At 50.1% G+C, this 16,005-nt stretch overlaps 6 protein-coding genes across 10 annotated transcripts; 3 read left to right on the top strand and 3 right to left on the bottom strand.

Annotated features, from left to right (window-relative positions):
- Window positions 1-472: 472 nt before the first annotated feature.
- On the bottom strand, window positions 473-1,892 carry LOC9638083 (bidirectional sugar transporter SWEET4). Its single transcript, XM_002989662.2, has 7 exons — window positions 1,769-1,892; window positions 1,539-1,619; window positions 1,416-1,452; window positions 1,119-1,335; window positions 867-1,028; window positions 696-815; window positions 473-643 (listed from the first exon to the last, which is right to left on the bottom strand). Exons 1-7 carry the CDS (start codon window positions 1,890-1,892, stop codon window positions 473-475), a joined length of 912 nt encoding a protein of 303 aa, XP_002989708.2.
- Window positions 1,893-2,108: 216 nt separating this feature from the next.
- On the bottom strand, window positions 2,109-5,896 carry LOC9628951 (splicing factor U2af large subunit B). 5 transcript variants are annotated; one of them, XM_024663554.1, is made up of 20 exons: window positions 5,640-5,896; window positions 5,419-5,559; window positions 4,901-5,055; window positions 4,713-4,841; window positions 4,590-4,663; window positions 4,308-4,375; window positions 4,208-4,252; window positions 4,096-4,155; window positions 3,975-4,035; window positions 3,808-3,920; window positions 3,630-3,745; window positions 3,472-3,570; window positions 3,339-3,414; window positions 3,203-3,291; window positions 3,044-3,116; window positions 2,875-2,979; window positions 2,739-2,820; window positions 2,622-2,689; window positions 2,391-2,570; window positions 2,109-2,343 (listed from the first exon to the last, which is right to left on the bottom strand). In XM_024663554.1, the coding sequence occupies exons 2-19, from the start codon at window positions 5,545-5,547 to the stop codon at window positions 2,418-2,420; spliced, it is 1,695 nt and encodes a 564-aa protein (XP_024519322.1). In that variant the 5' UTR covers window positions 5,548-5,559; window positions 5,640-5,896; the 3' UTR covers window positions 2,109-2,343; window positions 2,391-2,417. The 5 variants fall into 5 exon arrangements, with proteins under 5 accessions (XP_024519322.1, XP_024519319.1, XP_024519321.1 ...); XM_024663551.1 differs by having other exon boundaries at window positions 3,975-4,155; XM_024663553.1 differs by lacking the exon at window positions 5,640-5,896 and adding an exon at window positions 5,181-5,208 and having other exon boundaries at window positions 3,975-4,155; window positions 5,419-5,527.
- LOC112342147 (pentatricopeptide repeat-containing protein At4g02750-like) lies at window positions 5,645-7,790 on the top strand. Its single transcript, XM_024663498.1, has 2 exons — window positions 5,645-5,839; window positions 6,045-7,790. Exons 1-2 carry the CDS (start codon window positions 5,645-5,647, stop codon window positions 7,788-7,790), a joined length of 1,941 nt encoding a protein of 646 aa, XP_024519266.1.
- Window positions 7,791-7,852: 62 nt separating this feature from the next.
- On the top strand, window positions 7,853-10,195 carry LOC9638082 (pentatricopeptide repeat-containing protein At5g27110). Its single transcript, XM_024663497.1, has one exon. It carries the CDS (start codon window positions 7,853-7,855, stop codon window positions 10,193-10,195), a length of 2,343 nt encoding a protein of 780 aa, XP_024519265.1.
- A 1,346-nt stretch (window positions 10,196-11,541) lies between these two features.
- LOC9628950 (1-deoxy-D-xylulose 5-phosphate reductoisomerase, chloroplastic) lies at window positions 11,542-13,906 on the bottom strand. The gene is made up of 13 exons (XM_002989660.2): window positions 13,704-13,906; window positions 13,585-13,651; window positions 13,329-13,522; window positions 13,178-13,264; window positions 12,996-13,121; window positions 12,862-12,924; window positions 12,653-12,802; window positions 12,524-12,591; window positions 12,344-12,455; window positions 12,187-12,291; window positions 12,012-12,133; window positions 11,800-11,946; window positions 11,542-11,746 (listed from the first exon to the last, which is right to left on the bottom strand). The coding sequence occupies exons 1-13, from the start codon at window positions 13,758-13,760 to the stop codon at window positions 11,578-11,580; spliced, it is 1,467 nt and encodes a 488-aa protein (XP_002989706.1). The 5' UTR covers window positions 13,761-13,906; the 3' UTR covers window positions 11,542-11,577.
- Window positions 13,907-14,418: 512 nt separating this feature from the next.
- On the top strand, window positions 14,419-15,909 carry LOC9638081 (pheophytinase, chloroplastic). The gene is made up of 6 exons (XM_002989714.2): window positions 14,419-14,679; window positions 14,730-14,868; window positions 14,927-15,097; window positions 15,171-15,417; window positions 15,470-15,561; window positions 15,608-15,909. Exons 1-6 carry the CDS (start codon window positions 14,472-14,474, stop codon window positions 15,867-15,869), a joined length of 1,119 nt encoding a protein of 372 aa, XP_002989760.1. The 5' UTR covers window positions 14,419-14,471; the 3' UTR covers window positions 15,870-15,909.
- The last annotated feature ends 96 nt before the right edge of the window (window positions 15,910-16,005 follow it).

Here is a 16,005-nt window from a genome sequence, read left to right as displayed (position 1 = left end):
GCACATTCCACGTGGGGGATATAACATCAGTGTCTGGGTGGCTGGCCATATATCAATTGTTTGTAACAAGGACACTAGCTCCTCTTTCTTGGCTCTTGAATGGATGTGTGGGGAAAGGAAAGTGCCACGGCTCTGTCAAGAAGTGGAAAAATACTTTGATATGGAATTGGGGTACGGCAGCCAAGTGCAAATTCTAGTCAGGGTGACACATGGGTGCCATGTCCGTACCACATGCATAAGCTTCCAAAGTCCACCAACTTTTCATTGACTTGGGCTGGTCAAGTTTATATGTGTATATTATGGAAATAATGCGGCTTATTTTCCAACTCTGGCCCCATAGTGTAGTGGAAGCACATTTGAACTTAGCTCAAAAGTCGTGGGCTCGAAACCCACTGGGGCTAAAAAACCACCCTTTTTTAAGCTTGCGCAATTCTTTCTTTTTCTTCGGACTACGACTAGATTTGCAGATTCACTACTTGCTAACGTTATTAGCATTGTTGTTGTGGTGGCTTTCCAGAGGTTTCATTCCCACGCCATCTTCGATCTCATCGGGGGATCTCCCCGCTTCTGGCTTGGCATTTCGATACACGAGGTAGAGCAGCAGCTGAGCCACGCCCGCCAAAACTCCCAAGCCATTTGGAATCTAGAAAGCATTCAGGTGCTGGAAGAGATGTATATGGCATGGAAGTTCTTACCCCGATGAATATATCTTTGGTGGCCACTGCATACAACATCCACACGAGGCTGTTGATCAGCACGAACAGCGAGAGCAGAAACGGCATGTACTCGACGCTCCGTGTTTGGATGACAAGTTTCTGTCACAAACACGAGAAATCAGCTGCAAATCTGTTCCGCTAATCACCCACCATGACGCTTAATGGCGAGACATACATGGCAACCGCCACCACCACGCAAACCGAGCCGACGATCGTAGTCCGGGCGTCATGGGTGTGCGCCAGGAGCATCGTGAGCGCCACGACCATGGCAAACGCAGCCAGCACGGCCCCAAGCATCCGCAACACCTTCATCTGTATGATCCAAAGTCTATCAAAGTTTCCAAACTTCCAAAGTTTTCCATGAAGAGCAAACTTGCGATCTCGATCGGTGAGTATGCGTACCTTGGCGAGCTTCGGAGCGTAGATGAGATAGATGAGGAGGTAGACCGTCTCGATGGCGCATCCGGCGGCGTTGATGGTGATGATAAGCATCCCGTTTGTTTTGACGAAAGGCATGCCGTAGAAGACCCACAGCATGCAGTTGAAGAGCGTGCACACATACGGCAGGCCCGAGTAGTCCTGCGTCGATTTCATCCGCAAGATCCTCCAGAAGGTCGGCCTGTACGAAGGTTTAGATCGATCCACATGATAAAACTTTGGTAGATGGAAAGATTTGTTTGTTTTTTCTCGTGATCTTACGCTGGCGAGATGAAGAGTGCGACCGCAGTGATGTTTCCTACACCACCATCAACAGAATCAAAATCTCTTCGAGTTCCATTCGAAACTTGTTTGGTTTTATTTTTCCTTGTACTTTCAACGTACCTAAGATCCCCAGCAAGATCTGCATGCTAACCGCCATCTCCGAGCGCGCAGAGTTCGACAATCCGGCCGGTGATCGCTGTTCTGGAGGAGGAAATTCCGGTTTGTGTTTAGTTCCGTTGTCGCCACAAGAGAAAACAAGAAGGAACAAGAGCTAGAAAATCAAAGTCGAAGAAAGAAGCAGCGGCAGCAGCAGCAAGGAAAGAAAGAAAAAAGGAAAAACAAAGAGAAACCGAAGATCAGAAAAGCGAAGAACCAAAGCGTTTCACAGAATCCCAACATCCACAAAGCGTGAATCAACTGCAACCACCGGGGCATCAACACGCAGGCAGCAGCAGTTTCAGTGCTCCTCCGCATTCCAGATGGCCAAAACACTCCAAAAAATTTCCAAGCTCCACAATGCCAGCACAACTCACATGACTCGGTTTTTAGGCAAAACCACCGAGTGTTTTAGGTGGTGGCGAATCTCCACACGCTCCCAGCAGGGATCATGAGAGCTCCACACCCTTCATATATACACACACAACACACTACACACACACGCACAAAGGAAAAAGAAAACACCAAAAAAGAGAAGATGAAACGAACAGTTTCCCACATTTCAAGCCTTTTTTCGAATCCACCCAAACATTATTAGTTCATACTACCAACAAAATGCAATCCTCGCAGAGAATCAATGTCCCCAGCACTCGGCTTCTGGGCTTTTTTGCGAGAGGTATTTCGTCACTTCCTCCTCACACACTACTTTCTTATAACGTGCTTCTTCGTCGCGTCGTCGTCGCCGGCGTTGCGATTGCGATTCTTTGTCCTGCTTTTGATGTTACAAAGTGGCAACGAGAGAGAGGCTTTTGGTACCTAGCGAGCGGGGCGGTGTTCGTTCCCTTAGCTGCTCGCCGGTTCGACGTTATACTCCCCCTGGAGGAACTTGTCCTCCGGGAAGTACACCGCGGCAACGATGTTGCCGCCGAATTTGCGCCCGTTCAGCGAGTTCTTGGCCTTGATTGCCTCTTCGATCGTAGCGTACTCCACGAATACCTACAGCACAAGCTCTTCTTAGCTTTCCCTAGACGCGAGCCAGCTGCGTACCTTCCCAACTCCTGCGACCTCCTCGCCGTCTGATTTAGGCCGAGGTAATACCAAAGTGGCCACGCTACCTGGAACCAATGCCGGTAACACATATACATCAGCTCGTCTTGAACGTACCATATTTTCCACATTCCTCTCGCATGTCCTCGAGGATCTCCTCGTACTCATCATCCTCCTTGAGCTCGTCTGGAGAAACAACCTGCAAAGACGGAGGAGTTCAAGACGCAAATTCTACGCCAAAGCAGCGATTCACCTGTTTCAAGCACACAACTTTGGTAGGGGTCTCGGGCATCGTCATGCCGTTATCCACGCCTGGCATCATCATGTTGTAGTAAGGCGCACCTTGCAAGGCAAGCTTCTGCCACGAAAGACACGGCATTAAAAAAAGTTACTGCAAAAAGACGAGGGATAGAGTGATCCACCTGAAGAGCAATCTGTTGTTGCGCCTGAGCCAGGACGTTAGCTTGGTCTGGCTTGGGCTGGCCACTGTGGACACTACGGAAAAGGTTAGGAGAGGATTAGACGATGCCGTTTGTTTAAAAGTGCTTAGAAAAAATCTTATTTCAGACAGTAGATCCCACCTAGCAGTAGCTCGACGAACCGTCAACGTTTTGTCGCCCATTTTCAGCCCGTTTAAAGCAGCGCAGGCTACATCCGTAACAGCAGGATCCTGAATTTTGGCTTGCCACATAAGAGCTAGTTTATACACTATAGTACCTGGTAAACGCAAAAGCCGTATCCCTTCGAGTTGCCTGTATCGCGATCCTTTACAAGGTCGAAACCCCGAAGCGGCCTGCAACAGCCAGAGCAATTAGAGAAAATATAGGATAAAGATCCACGGGTTACTTACCCAAACGACTCGAGCAACTCCTTTATCTGACCCTCTGTCAAGTAATAAGGAAGTCCGCCGACAAAGATGCGATCAGGGCCATCAGCTCCGCCGGCGGCACTGGTGAATATCAAGATAGTTTCTTAGAAAAAGATCCTAAATAGAAAAAGTAAACATACCCAGGAGTAAGTCCGACTGCTGCAAGGTTAAGGTGAGGACTCGGTTGACTGGGACCAAGTGTCGCCGCCATCGAAGGGTTGTAATCACTTGGTCTTCTTACACGGACCGAGACCCCCTATGGAAATCACAGAATAAAAATAAGATTACCAGCAAAAAAAAACAAAAAAACAAATTTACCTCAAAAATGATACCATCTAAAGCCATTGCATTGCTGGCTTCTTCAACAGTTCGCATTTCGACAAAAGCAAATTTCTTCTCTTGGTTAATGTACACATTCACAACAGCGTCACCTGCATCCAAAACTTCCACATCACAATGTGCCCGCAAAGACAGAATTCTGATACCAGGGCCAGCCGTATTTCCTCCAATAGCAGACATCACTTGGCTAAAAAATGTCGCGATAGTCTGTCCGAAATTAAAAAGCATATTTGAATATATATCAATCCCCCTAACTGAAAAAATCACCTGCTCATTTGCCAGGGGAGGTAATCCACCGACATACACACGGCGTGCATGCCTAGTCGCCTGAGAAAAAAATATTTTAGCACATTCGTTACAACTTCAAGATAAGGCAAACCTGCTGAGTCATTGCTTGTGCCGGCATCGTCGGAAGTCCCGCAAACTGCAGGAGATAGTTTTGTCAGACGGCAAAATTGAACCACAAAAAGAAGCCTTGCCTGAGTGCCCGCGAAAGGAAACATGGAAAACACCCCGGGAACAGGTTGAGTAATCCCTGGAAGTTGACCTACAAATACAAAGACAACACTTCACCACCAGACCAGAGCGTCAAAAGAAAGAAAACATTAATAGAAGGTCAAGGCTAAGAATATGAACGAGAGTTGAACTAATTGCCCACGTCGGCATCATGCATAGGGAAAAGAACACGAAATGCGAGATACTCTATATGAACAACGCATCCAAGCCTACTTAGCTAGCCTAATTAAAGGTTGCTTGCAAACCTGGTGTAGTTCCTGTAACGACAGCGGCACCTGGAGGAGCCATGTCAAATCCGCTGGTTCTTTTGCTGCCACGACTTTTACAAAAAGGATTGATAAGTTGTTAATCTCATTTTATAGAAATACCTTCGTCGATCACGAGACCGGGAGCGGGACCGGGACTTTGAGCGGTCTCGAGATCTTCCTTTCGACCGTGAGCGCGACCGATGCCTGTGACGACGCTCTCTTTCACGGTCTCGGTCTCGACTCCGTCTTCTGAGGAAGGAAACAGAAAAGATGCAAGATACAAAAATTATTGATATGAAGACAAAAACCTTTCGCGATCTCGAGTTTTGTGGCGTTCATCACGGTCTCTTTCACGGTCACGATCCCTGTCGTAATCCCTCTCCCTGTCATTCCTGCGGTCTCTATCATCCCGGTGCCTCCGGTCATCTCTTTCTTTGCTCTTCTCCCGCTCACGAGACTTTCGCTGTAAGGAAAACCAGTTGTGAGTCTGTCCAGCTAATAGAAAGAAGAAAAGAAGAAACATCCACTTTATGCATCATGCCAAGATAAATTCCCATGAACCGCATGGTGAACCTGTGTGGATCTTACATGGAGAACTGAGTATAAGCCCCTGAATCTACGCACAGAGAACAGAGCAACAAACAGACAGACACAAAAAATGAATAAGTGAAGAAAAAAAGAGAGGAAAAGCCACAACTTAGGCTACATGAAAATGCCTATTCAAACTCTACGAATGGAAAGAGAAGGAAAGATTGGGCGGAAGGAAAACTAAGGGACGAACAAAGGAAAAATTGTATGGATTGCACACTGCACTAAAAAACTCTACCTCACGATAGCGATCGCCGCCATTCTCTTGGCCATCGTAATGTGCTGGCTCGCCATAATCCCCGTGCCTGGCTCCAGGGGATTCGGCACCATCCTCATACGCGGCTCCTTCATACTCGTTGCCAGCCATTCTCAATCGTCACTGCCAAAAGAAAGAGAGAAGATCTCTCGTATGAATACCATGACCTAATCTCTGGACCCCAGAGCAGAAATTTCGCTCACCTGCGATGCGTAGAAGCTGCCCTGCGGTCTCGGCCCCTCCAAATCCAGGCCGCTCTCACAAGTTCCACAAATCGGCCATGGCGACTCCCTCCCGGGCCTCCGCAGCTTCGATTCGCGCTCTTAGAAGCTGCTACCAACCTGGATTCGCCGCCGCCGCTCCGGCACCCTGCCCCTGTGGCGCCGTGCCCCAGAGATTTGCGGTGCCGCTCTCAAGCAGCGCGTCTCCTCTGACGCTAAACAACACAACAAAATAATAGAGTAAAGCCCCCCCAGACCTATCCCGAGCCAGTTAGCTCCGGGAATTATACGAGCCGTCGGATTGCCCGAACCTAAACTGGACCGTTAAGATGCTAGGGCTCTTGGTGCATGAGAGCTTCTTCTTCCTCTTGTTGTGGAGCTCTCCAGGTCACGCATCTTGCGAATCTACTGCGATCGTGTGGTAATTCCGGGGATCTCTCGGCGGGGCGGCGGATCCACAAGCGCGTCTTGGATCTCCAGCGGCAGCATGGCCAGGATGTCTTCCTCCTCAATCTCGTCATCGACATGTATGGCAAATGCGGGGGATTGGGGGAGGCCAGGGCGGTGTTTGATGCGATCGAGCATCCCAATGTCTTCTCATTCAACATTCTCATCGCATCCTACGCCTCGGCAGGGCTGCTCGAGGAGGCTTGGAAGATCTTCCATGCGATGCCGGGCAGGAATGTGGTGTCTTGGAACACGATGGTGTCGGCAAATGCCCAGGAAGGGGATTTTTCCCGAGCGAAGATCTTTCTGGCGAGGATTCCACAGCACAGCCTGGTGGCCTGGAATGCGATGATCGGAGGGTTTGCTCGAGAAGGGAGTTTTTTGGAGGCCAAGAGGCTGTTTGATGCGGCCAAAGTGAGGGATGTGGTGATTTGGAACGCGCTGATCCACGCGAAAGCCGCAGTGACCGGGGGGATCGAGGATGTGGAGTCTTTGTTCTCGAGGATTCCGTGCTGGGACGTGATATCGTGGAACGAGATGCTAGCAGCGTACACCAAGCATGGAAGTCTGAATCGAGCTAAAGCTTTTTTCGATACGAGGATGCTCCAAAGGGATGTGTTCTCGTGGAACACAATGGCTGCTGCGTTTGCTCGGATGGATCACCAGTCAGGGGCAGCAGGAAAGAAGTTTTTCGAGAGAATGCCACAGCACAACACGGTCTCCTGGAACAGCATTGCCCAGGGGCTCTCGGAGAACGGCCTATTCGACGATGCAAAATCGCTTTTTGAGAGCATGGGCGATCGCGACTCGGTGTCAATGATCCAGATGGCGGTGACTTACGCGCAAAACGGGCATCCGGAACAAGCCCAGGAGCTTTTCTCACGGATCTTCCCAAGAACAGTAGCGGTGTGGAACGCTCTTCTCTGGTCGTATGCCCGGAACGGGCATCTCTCCGAGACCTTGGCCACCTTTCACCGGATTCCCATGATGAATCGCATCACTTGCACCGTGATCATCGAAGTTTACGGCCGGAGCAGCCGCCTGGAAGAGGCCGAGACGCTGTTCTTCGAGAAAGTCCTGGAGAAGGACATGGTTTCGTGCATCGCAATGATGGTGGCATACTCCCACAATGGTCGCCTGGACGGAGCACTGGCCGTGTTCGAGAGAATCGAGCACTACCCGGACGTGATGGTTTGGACTGCAATGGTGGCGAGCTACGTCCACAATGGAGAGCTCGAGATGGCCACTATGATCTTCCGGAAGATCGCTCTCCAGGGACTCCAGCCGGATGGTATCACCTTCGTCACCATCCTCACAGGTTGCAGCCATCTTGGGCTCGTGAGCCGGGGAAGAGAATTCTTTCGATCGATCGAGTCGGCGTTTGGGATGAAACCCGGCGTGGAGCACTACTGCTGCATGGTGGACGTTCTCGGGCGAGCCAAGCATCTGGAAGAGGCGGAGGAGCTCGTGAGAACGATGCCGTTTCTTCCCGACGCGGTGGCCTGGAACACGCTTCTGGGAGCTTGCCGGATCCACGGAGATATCAAGCGCGGCGAGCGAGTAGCCACGATGGTCGCGGAGTTGGACGAGAGGAATCAAAGACCTCACTTGCTGCTATCGAATCTCTACACCTCCAGCGGCGATCTAGACGTAGAGCTCGAGTTACTAGCAGCTATGGTGAGCTAAAGGTTGGAATTTCTTCTTCTTCTATAAGCATCGAGATAGAGTAGCTCTTCTCTATCTCGACGATGTTGATCATGGTGGCCGCGAATTCTTGCTGGAATCTAGCACTCGCAGCGACGTCCTCGATCTTCCAGTATCATAGCAGCGACGCTGACGATGGAAGAATCCACACAGTGGTCCGGCGATCCAGGAACAAGATGACCAAGAAACGCGAGCTCCTCCAGCGCAAGGGGCGAATCTCCAAGGAAGAGATTGGCCTGGAGCAGCTGCTGCGCAATCCCGACACCACCACCTACGCGATCCTCCTCCGCCGGTGTGGCCGCGCTCGAGCGCTGGCAGAGGGCAAGCGCGTCCACGCGCAGATCTTCAAGACTGGCCACGATCGCGAGACGCGGCTGAGGAATCTCTTAATCCAGATGTATGGCGAATGCGGCAGCTTGATCGACGCGCGCAAGGTCTTCGATCGCACGCCGGATCCAAACATCTTCTCGTGGAACATCATGCTCGCAGCGTATGCCCACAATGGGCATTCCAACGAGGCGCTGGTTCTCTCGCAGAGGATGAAGGACAGTGGCGCCACTGTCGTCCCGGATCGAGTGACTTACGTGATCCTCCTCCACGCGTGCTCGAATCTGGGCGCGCTGCGCGAGGGGCGGATGATCCACGCAAGCGTCATCGTGAGCGGGATGGAATCCAACGTCGTGGTGGCCACCGCGATCGTCAACATGTATGGCAAGTGTGGTAGCATGGGCGATGCGAAGATGGTCTTCGACAAGATGCCGGCCAAGGATGTGATCTGCTGGAACTCGATGATCTCGGCCTATGCGCTGAATGGATTGGGCAAGAGCGCGCTGGATCTCTACGCGCGGATGAGGCATAGCTGCGTGAGGCCCGACGCTGGGACGTTCGTCGCGGCGCTGGATGCGTGCTCGGTGCTAAACTCGCTCGAGGATGGGAAGAAGATCCACGCCGCCATCTCCGCGAGCAAGCTTGAGTGGAATGTGATGGTAGCCACCGCGCTGGTGAGCATGTATGGGAAATGCGGCTGCCTGGAGCGATCCATCGCGGTGTTTCGCGCGATGGAGGTGAGGAACTTGATCTCCTGGACGGCGATGCTGGGCGCGCTCGCGCACAATGGTCGCGACGCCGCGGCGCTGGAGCTCTTCGCCAGGATGCGCGACGAGGGTGTGAGGATCGACGCGGTGGCGATGACAATCGCGCTGGACGCGTGCTCGCGGAGCCGGGACTTCGCGCGGGGGAGGGAGGTCCATGCGATGATCGACGCGGCGGTGGCGGGCAGGAGCATGCGATCGATCACTCCAGTGCTCGCTGCCGCGATCATCAACATGTATGCGTGCTGCGACGAGATGGATCTCGCGAGAGCGATGGTGGCGAGGCAGCGCGAAGCTCTCCTTTGGAACGCGCTCATCGCGGCCTACACTGCTCGCGGCCATCCCCGCGAGGCGCTGCGGCTCTACGCGGAGATGATCCTCGCGGAGAGGCGAGGAGCTCCGCCCGTCCGGCCGGATCGAAACACTTTCGCGGCGGTGCTCGAGGCGTGTGGATCCATCGGAACCGCGGCGCTGGGCGAGGGGCGGATGATCCACACGCAGGCCATCGCCAGAGCTTGCGACACGGACGTGATCGTCGCGTCGGCCTTGATCGCGATGTATTCCAAGTGCGGCAGCTTGGGCGACGCGGTGGCGATCTTCCGGGAGCTCTCGCGGAAGAGGAGCGTGGTGCTGGTCACCACCATGATCGCGGCTTACGGCCACCATGGAAAGCTCGAGCTCGCGCTGGAACTCTTCTGGGAGATGGCGCAACGAGGATTGAAGCCCAACCGGATCACTTTCGTCAGCCTTCTCTCGTCTTGCAGTGCCGCAAATTCTCTCCGTGAGGCCGTGTTCTACTTCCAGATCATGATCCACGACTGTGACATCCAGCCGGGTGCCGAGCACTACCACTTTGTCATCGATCTTCTTGGGCGGTCGGGAAAGGTGGCACAGGCCGAGGAGCTCATCAACTCGATGCCGTTTGCGCCCGGTTGTGGCGCTTGGATGAGCTTGCTGGCTGCCTGTGAGAGGCACTCGAAGGTGGAGCTGGGAAGAAGAGCTGCGGATCGGGTTTTCGAGATGGAACCAAAGAATGCACTAGCTTACTTGATGCTTGGGAAGATCTACGTCGCAGCCGGGATGTGGGACGAGCTCCTCCAGCTCAAGAAGCTTATGGAGGATAGGGGTCTCAAGAGGGAGCCGAGTGGTAGTAGTAGTAGTAGTAATCCTCCTCCCACCACCACCACCACCACCACCACCACCACCACGGACTACCACCATTCTTCCTTGTGTGATAACGAGAAAGATCCACTGACTTTGAGACCTCCAGCGTACATTCTTGGACCCCGTCCCTGACTACGAAGTTGCAAGGAACGTTTTAAGAGTGAACTCGATCGAGAAGTGCAAGCAACCAGTGCTTTTAGTTGAAAGAACTGAAATGTATATAGCAAAGACTCAACTTTCTTTGTGTACAATCATAACTCATTTCACCACTGTTATAGTGATAGGATCTACCTCTTACACTTGATGCAAGTGATGTTTAAAGTTTTGTCCCTACCCTCCATGATCCATTTTATATTTTAATATTAATATTATAAATGTTGTAAAAAAATATATAACTTACAAATGAAATACTTTGTGATCACAAAATGATACATCACACATTCCACCACATGGAATTCAGCTTGTGATGATAAAATAACATAGTGCTGTGTATAATTGCGATGAACTTTGAATACAAACTCATTTGAAGTTTATTTTAGAGGTTAACACCACATAAGTGGGCTAAAATTGAATGCTAAATAAATAGAAAGCAATAGAACACAAAAAACATACCTCCCAAAGTAGCAGTGTAACATATATGGTATCCTAGAATCTCTTTCTTGGTTTTGTGAGCCTTCATCATCTTCTCATCCACAAAGCATCTATAGTGGCTAGAGAAACGGTAAATCACACCAGCCAAAGGCATGGTCTGCAAAATGCTGCACTGCCGTCCTAATTGCCATACCTTTGTATGGCCAGATGCCATTTGGACAAAATTCGGTGAAAAAAGCCATTGCTTCAAGCATGCGAATGTTGTTCTCCTGGGAGCTGTGGTCTATATCGTATCTGATGAATAATCAGTCATAGATGTAAACACAAAATTACTATAGTAGTTGTAAGCGGCTGCGAGAGACGAAAGATGAACTGGAGGCATATTGCAACCAGAAAGTGAAGTGCACAGAATGGCAAATCATTTACTGATTGCAATATGCAATATCCATCGAGAGTCGAGACCGGTGTTCGTCCAGAGGGCGATCCAGTATGAGGTGCTGGAAACCATTCGGGAGATCCAGGAGAGGCAAAGGAAATCGAGAAGAACTTGCTGGAACTCCACCAGATTTTCCTCGACATGGCTGTGCTGGTGGAAGCTCATTGAGATATGATCGCATGGCGGCCAACTACGTGGACAGGGAACTCGCAGCCACTGTGCCAAGCAGCACCAGAGGAGCTCCCGGAAGTGCACGCTCATTGCGATCATCCTGCTGCTGCTATGGTTACGACTCGGTTGTCAGCACCACGGACTACCACCATTCTTCCTCGCGTGATAACGAGAAAGATCCACTGACTTTGAGACCTCCAGCGTACATTCTTGGACCCCGTCCCTGACTACGAAGCTGGAAGAAACGTTTTACGAGTGAACTCGATCGAGAACCAAGAGCTTTTAGTTGAAAAAAACCGAAAGTGTATATATATTCTCATACCGGTACAGGTTGCGGAGGGGCCTGTGCCGCGACTTCCGCAGCGTAAATCCGGGCCCATCGGTCGGATGTGAGGATATCATCCAGGCTTGGCTCCTTGACAAAATCTCGCTTGTGCGTTTCGCAAGTCTTCTCGATCAATCTGATGATGTCGAAATAACCAATCCTGGAAACACAGCCATGAGAAAAGAATCCTTGGAAACTAACTATTTTGCTTACTTCTCGTCTAGGAAGAGCTCCACTGCTTTCTCGTTGGCCGCGCTCATGACTCCTGTCATTGTTCCTCCCATTCTTCCAGCTGCGTAGGATATGTCCATGGATGGATACTTTGCTCGGTCGGGGGCTTTGAACGTTAGCGATCCAGTCCTGTTTCAAAGCTCCGGTGTGAATAAATGTTTCCAACCGACAAGGTGATAAAATGTGAAGCTTACTTGACAAAGTCAAGCCTTGGCCAGGTGATTTCTGAGCATGGAACTCTATCCGGCCAAGAGAGTGTGTAAAGAATAGGTAGTCGCATGTCAGGCCACCCCAATTGCGCCAGGATGGAGGAATCCTGTATTTGACTAGCTGTGTTAGTTGTGTGTTGAAGCATTCAACTCATATTACCTGTGTCTCGATCATGGAGTGTATAATCGATTGGGGATGGATAACAATGTCAATGTCATCATAGTCAGCTCCAAACAAATAGTGAGCTTCAATGACCTCGAGTCCCTGCCAGCAGAAGATGTTAGTTCAGCAGACAAGTATAAAAATGTTTTTTTACCTTGTTCATCAAGGTTGCCGAATCCACAGTAATTTTCTTTCCCATACTCCAGTTTGGATGCTTCAGCGCATCTGCTGGTTTGACGTCCTTGAGCCTTTCCACTGGCCAGTCCCTGATTTTTAAAGAGAAGTTCAGTTTGGATTGGTGAAGTATAACGACTGGTCAGTCAATTTTAGTTACCTGAACGCTCCACCAGATGCTGTGAGAACAATCCTACGCATTCCGCCCTCTGGAAGCCCCTGAATGCACTGAAATACGCATGGTTGAATGTTAGAAACAAACACTGTTGGAGGAAAGAAAATACATCACCTGGAAAATTGCGGAATGTTCCGAGTCCGCAGGTAGGATGTTGATTCCGTGTTTCTTTGCAAGAGGTAGAACATATGGCCCGCCGGCTATGAGAGTTTCCTTGTTGGCTAGAGCAATATCCTTTCCAGCTGCTATTGCCGCTACTGTAGGCTGAAAAGAATATTGTACATGTCTAAGTGCTTGAAGAACAAACTTTCGTGTACGCTTACCTTGAGGCCAGCACAGCCAACGATTCCTGTCACAACTTCTACTGCCTCTGGATGACACGCTATCTGAAGAGCAACCAAAAGCAAACACAAGAGAAAAACATAAGACAAAAGCCAAACTGAGAAAATCAAAGTACCTGTACAGTTCCTTCGTCCCCAACGACAATCTCTGGTTTTACGTCAAGATCAGCAATGGCTTCTTTCAATTCGTCGATTAGCGATGCGTCTCGAATCCCAACCATGCTTGGTTTGAATCTCCTGACCTGTTGATTGGCAGTGTAAGCTCGTATAAAACAGATACGACCAATTCGTAGTTTACCTGATCAGCAAGAAGTGTAACGTTTGAGCCAGCAGCCAGCCCAACAACTTTGAATCTGTCAGGATTTTCCGAGACGATGTCAAGTGTCTGGCACAACACGACGTTAGCATCCTCATCGCTTGCATAGGAAACGAAGAAAAACAATTCTAACCTGTGTGCCGATGGAGCCCGTGGATCCAAGAAGTGAAATGGGCTTTGGTCCATCCCAGGATTTTTTTCTAGCTCCATCCACCATTGCTCTGCCTGGCCAAGCTGAGGGGGGACCATTTGACGAGCAGCGTATCTTAGAGGAACCAGCATTTCTTGAGCACTCTTGCGTACTGGAGGAGGTACCACATTGAGCGCCTGCAAACATGCAAAGCTAGAACGAATGAGCACTGTCGCTGTCGAAAACGTGTTTCACGCACCTGTTACTGCCAATTTCCTCCCTGTGAAACACGAACTGGAGCTCGAGCTCAGCTGCTGCAAATCCCCCTAGAAAGAAATTTCCACATCCATGAGAAATCCCAGCTCCAGGAAACCTTACATGCGCCGTGCTCCCGATGCGCCCTCCAGCATTGCTAAAAACAGCCTCCAAAGCCATCGGCAGCTCCCAGAAATCGCTAGACGGGCGGTCAATCGCTCGAAATATCGCAGCGGCAATGCATGCCTTTGCAACGACAAACCAAGAGCCCTAAACTTCCTTATCCCCTGAGCGATTCCTCTGGCTGTGAAGGGGGCCTCGCCAAAGAGCTTAATAACGTGTATATATGCACAGCCTGGAATGCATCGCGACCGTCCATCTGGTGCCCATTTCGTGGTACCAGATGACGCGCAATCCCGCTCTGGACGATCCCAGCCGTGCAAATGTGGATCAAGCGAATCGTGACCGTGGGCCTAGCGCATGTTGTTTTAGTGAATGCTAGCATGGTTGAATTGACCATAGTGTGGCGGTGTTGTTATAGTTAACAACCATTCGATTGGGAAATTTTGGTGGAACAAGTGTGACCTCAAGAATGGTGAGTAGCAATCGAGCAAATGGGTCTCCCAATTTTCTAAGTTTTGTCCATGGGATTGTATACTAATCGAGGACTGTAACTTAAAGCTACATGTCAACGATTCTCGCAACCTATTCGTGGCGCGAATGACGACACACAGGAAGATGCTTGTTTTCCACGAGACGAGATTCGAACCCATGACGTTTGACGTTTGTAATGGCGCCAAAGTTTTTGAATTAGCCCTAAAACCAGGTTAGCGCAAAGCCCTAGTTCTTCCTCTCCACACGTTGTTGCTAGGGAATGTGGAGGAGCGGTCGATGGCGCTCTCTTCTCCGCCTCCTGCTGCTGCTCGCGTGATCAGACCAGGTGGGAATTTGCTGCAAGGCGCTCGCTGGAGGAGCTCGATTGATCGACCATTGTTACGAGGTATCACGAGGAGGATTTTCATCGATTTACCCTTGGTAGCCGCCGGATTACTGCTGTGTAGGGCTGCTTACGCCGATACAATGGCTCCAAATTATAGAGGTAAGAAGATTTGCTCTCCAGCATTGAGCACGGTGTTTATTTTCTCACAGGCCTCGAGAGGCTGCCTTTCAAAAAGGAAGGATACAACTTCTGGAAATGGAAAACACACCGAATTCATTACGTTGTCGAGGGCCAAGGAGCTCCTGTTCTGCTGGTGCACGGTTTTGGAGCGTCAGCTTTTCACTGGAGGTAAGCTTCGGAAATATAGATTTTTGCCATGGCATTTGTGAGTTTTGTACTCTCGCAGGTACAACATTCCAGAGCTGGCAAAGTATTTCAAAGTGTATGCAATGGACTTGCTGGGATTTGGACTGAGTGACAAAGCTCTTGTTGAGTATGATCCATTTCTGTGGAGAGAACAAGTAGCCGCTTTTGCCCGGGAAGTTGTCCAAGAGCCTGTGGTGCTTGTGGGAAACAGGTAAGTCCTACTACTTTCTTCTTTCGTTTTCCTGCATGCCTAGGATCTTAGTTTTCTTGGCATTTTGATACAGCATTGGTGGATTTACAGTGCTTCACACAGCTTCAGTTTATCCTGAACTCGTCTCTGGCGTGGTTCTTCTAAATTCATCAGGACAGTTTGAAAGTGAACTGAAAGAGAAGAAAGCGAAACCTGTTGTGGAAGAAACAGCACTAAGGAGACTAATCAATCCTATCCAAGAATGGGGAAGACGATGGTTAGTTTTCCTGACATTCTGGCAAGCCAAACAGCCTTCTCGAATCCGCTCAGTACTACAAAACGTCTGTTATTCTGGTTTTCTTTTCTATCCCGAGTACTAAAACTTGCTACCAGGTGTACAAGGACAACGAGAACGTGGATGACTATCTTGTGGAGTCGATCGTTTTACCAACAAAGGACCCCAACGCAGCTGAAGTCTACTACAGGTATGCACATAGTCTTCTCGTGAGTGTTAAATGACTCGAGTTTCAGGATGATGTCGAGCTTTATGCTCAGGCCCTCGACGCTGACCATGGACTCGCTACTATCCAATCTCTCGTGTCCACTTCTACTTTTATGGGGAGTGTTGGATCCCTGGGTTGGTCCTGGAAAAGCAGAGAAGATCAGAGCCTTCTACAAAGATACTACGGTTGTGACTTTGGAAGCCGGGCATTGTCCACACGACGAAGCCCCGGGAGAGGTGAACAAGGCTCTGGTAGAGTGGATATCGGCAAAAGTATCGAACAGAGCCTAGTGAGCTTACTAAATTGAATATTTCTTACTTTGGGCCTGTTTTTCTTTCTCGCCAAGTTGCTTTTCGTGCTAGAGATTTTCTGGTGGTGAAACACGTGAACAGTTCCAAGTTTTCCACGCTCATCTACTTTGCAGTG

This window comes from Selaginella moellendorffii, unplaced genomic scaffold (genome assembly GCF_000143415.4).
Source record: "Selaginella moellendorffii unplaced genomic scaffold, v1.0 SELMOscaffold_100, whole genome shotgun sequence".
NCBI lineage: Eukaryota > Viridiplantae > Streptophyta > Lycopodiopsida > Selaginellales > Selaginellaceae > Selaginella > Selaginella moellendorffii.
Note: the sequence above shows the minus strand (reverse complement) of the source record. Positions and strands in the feature narration are given on the sequence as shown.